Below are 2817 nucleotides of genomic sequence, written 5' to 3' on the forward strand. Positions count from 1 at the left end.
AAATTTAATCAGTTTTTAACTTTTGGCAAAGGTCACACAGATCTCCCAAGAATTGGATTAAAACTGTGGATCCTCTTCCCAGACAAATGCATATGAAGTCAAACACATAAAATTTAAATAGTAAGGCAGTTTATAAATTTTCTGAGGTCCATCCTTAGACTCCCTGGTGACCATGGACTCTTAGGTTAAGATCTCACCAGCTGGAGGATCTTATGATGTAATGATGGCATTGATCATGATATATCAATAATAATATGGGGGTATGTATGAGATAGAATCAAGAAATTTTGTCTGAAGGAGAAGAAGGGTAGACTTGATGGCTTTGGAATTCTTTTGGGATTACAGAATTTGGTCATTTGGTGATGTCCATGATAACCACCGGAAAAAGAATGACAACAGAGAAGACTTGGACCTATGACTGGTTATTACACCCCCTTCACTTTCACTTCACTCCTTCTTACTGAAACTCTTAGGAAGCAAAAGTTCCCCCCAAAAGCCTGCTACCACTTTCCTAAACATATCCTTCAAAGCTTCCTTGACTTGCTCATTGCGTAAGGCATAGATGAATGGATTCATCAGTGGTGTCACAAATGTTGTTACCACTGTCACTGCCCAGTTAGTATCCACAGAGCCACTCTGTGATGGTCGCACATAAAGAAAAATGGCACTTCCATAGAAGAGGGTCACCACCATCAAGTGGGAGGTACAGGTAGAGAAGGCCCTCTGTCGGCCTGAAACAGAGGGGATGCGCAGGACAGCCAGAACTATGTGACCATAGGACACAGCAGTAATCATCAGTGAGGATACAACGACGAGAAAGGCCAGTACAAAGTCTGTTTCCTCCAGCTTCTCGGTGTCGGTGCATGCCAGGCGGAGCAGTGGACCACTGTCACAGAAGAAGTGCTGCACCATGGCATCCTGTTCACAGAAAGGAAGTAAGGCCACAGCCACTGTGGGGCCAAGCACAGGGAAAAGTCCCCCCATCCAGCAGGCCAAGGCCACCCGAAAGCACACAGTGCCATTCATGAGCAAGGGGTAGTGCAGAGGGTGACAGATGGCCAGGTAGCGATCCACAGACATGGCAGCCAACAGCAGGAACTCCGAGGCCCCAAGAAAGAAGTAGAAATAGAACTGGGTAATACATGCAGCAAAGGAAATAGTGTGTTGCTTTGATAGGAAATTGCTCAGCATCTTGGGAATGATGACAGAAGTGAGCAAGATCTCTAGGCAGGACAAGTTACCCAGAAAGAAGTACATAGGAGTCTGCAGGCGAGTGTCAGCTCCTACCACTCCAACAATCAACACGTTGCCTGTTAGAGTCAGCAGATAGACGAGAAGGAAGACAGAAAACAGTTCTGCTTTTGTGCTGTTGAGATTTGGGAAACCTGCCAGGATGAACTCTGTAACACCAATGCTCTGGTTCCCCCCAGGAGCCATTATCTTTCCCACCTGTGCAACAACATGAACATGATCGTGGTGAGGACATGTCATCTCCAGAACAATCCTGAAACTTATTTTATCGTGATATGGCACACACTTCCCCACTTTCTCCAACCACTGTTAAGATCTGAAGAACCTGAGGTCCTCATTATATTACTTTTAAAGCTGGAGAAGATTTTCCAGAAAGGGTGGCAAAAACTTAGGTATGAAAATGCCAGGAGTCTCCATTCTCAGATCTTAAATAGTGATGCCTCATTATTATAATACTGATATCATTGAGTATATGAGTTGGACAAAAATATCAAAAACTTATTTCATGAAGAATATGATTCCCATTCTACCAGGATCAGGACCTGAGCCAGACTGCCTGGTTTTGAATTCCAGTATCTCCATTTACTAGCTGAGTAGCCTCAGAAAAGTTACTTAACCACTTCTGCGCTCCTCAATTGTAAACCGCTAAAAGAAGTTTTTAAAACACCTCAGTTATTAGGAGAATACTGATCCCCTTTAGCCATGCAAAGCATGAGACTTGACCTTAAGGCCTTGATTCTCAGCCTTACTATTCTCTGGCACACCGCAGCAGTCCTTGCTCCTAGCAAACAGGAACCTCTTTACTTACAGTGTCTCAGTTGTGGGTCCTACCTGAGCAGAAAAATATTTGTGCCTTTTCTCTAGGATAAAGCAATTCTATGGTCTTTCTCCTTAAGGATTCCATTCAGAGCCTCATCTCCCTCCAGCTTCTATAGAAATTGCCTTACTGTCAGTGAAATCATTCAACTCTTGCTCTGTATTGATTATGTATCGGATGCTATATGTGGTGATTCAGAAATAAAGGAGATGTTGTCACCACTCTCATGTAGCTCACTGCCTAATGAGAATGATGGAAAAGTTAATATGTGTCACAGGTGGAATGTCACAGGAAAGAATAGGGTCTAAGGGGGCACATGGGAAAAAAATCCAAACTGAGACTTTAGAGAGATAGGAAGTATTTTGGAGAAAGGTGATGCCTAAAATAAATACTAAAAAGTGAGTATGGATTTGATAGAAGAGAAAAGAGATTTTTTAATGGAAAAGGGCAGCACGTGAACATAGTACATCTGGGCCAAAGCACAGGACATAATGCATGGAGTGCAATGAGATAGAACTGGTCACCTCAAAGGGGACTCTTTCTGGCTCTCTGTGAAAATATTTCCACTGAACTGAACCTAACTATACCTTAAGTAAGAGGAAGATGAGTCGCAACCTTAAATGTGGAAGGAATCCCTCCTACCTGCCCCTGAATGTCCTTGATGTTTCCATGAGGGTGGGGATCACCTTGTAAGGATTCTCTTTCCCTTTTTATGACCCAATGGTCAGCTCCACCCTGGTCCTTTTCAT

General features: G+C 43.3%; 1 protein-coding gene across 1 annotated transcript; it reads right to left on the reverse strand.

The window, feature by feature from the left end:
• Positions 1–270: 270 nt before the first annotated feature.
• Positions 271–1823, reverse strand: LOC123582239 (olfactory receptor 6S1). The gene has a single exon (XM_045448488.1). It carries the CDS (start codon positions 1489–1491, stop codon positions 448–450), a length of 1044 nt encoding a protein of 347 aa, XP_045304444.1. The 5' UTR covers positions 1492–1823; the 3' UTR covers positions 271–447.
• Positions 1824–2817: the final 994 nt, after the last annotated feature.

The sequence above is a fragment of the Leopardus geoffroyi genome, chromosome B3, assembly GCF_018350155.1.
Source record: "Leopardus geoffroyi isolate Oge1 chromosome B3, O.geoffroyi_Oge1_pat1.0, whole genome shotgun sequence".
In the NCBI taxonomy this organism is placed as follows: domain Eukaryota; kingdom Metazoa; phylum Chordata; class Mammalia; order Carnivora; family Felidae; genus Leopardus; species Leopardus geoffroyi.

What these genes read in the sequence shown, in the direction of transcription:
- LOC123582239 (XM_045448488.1), bottom strand. Translation starts at nt 1,491, where the DNA reads ATGACATGTCCTCACCACGATCATGTTCATGTTGTTGCACAGGTGGGA.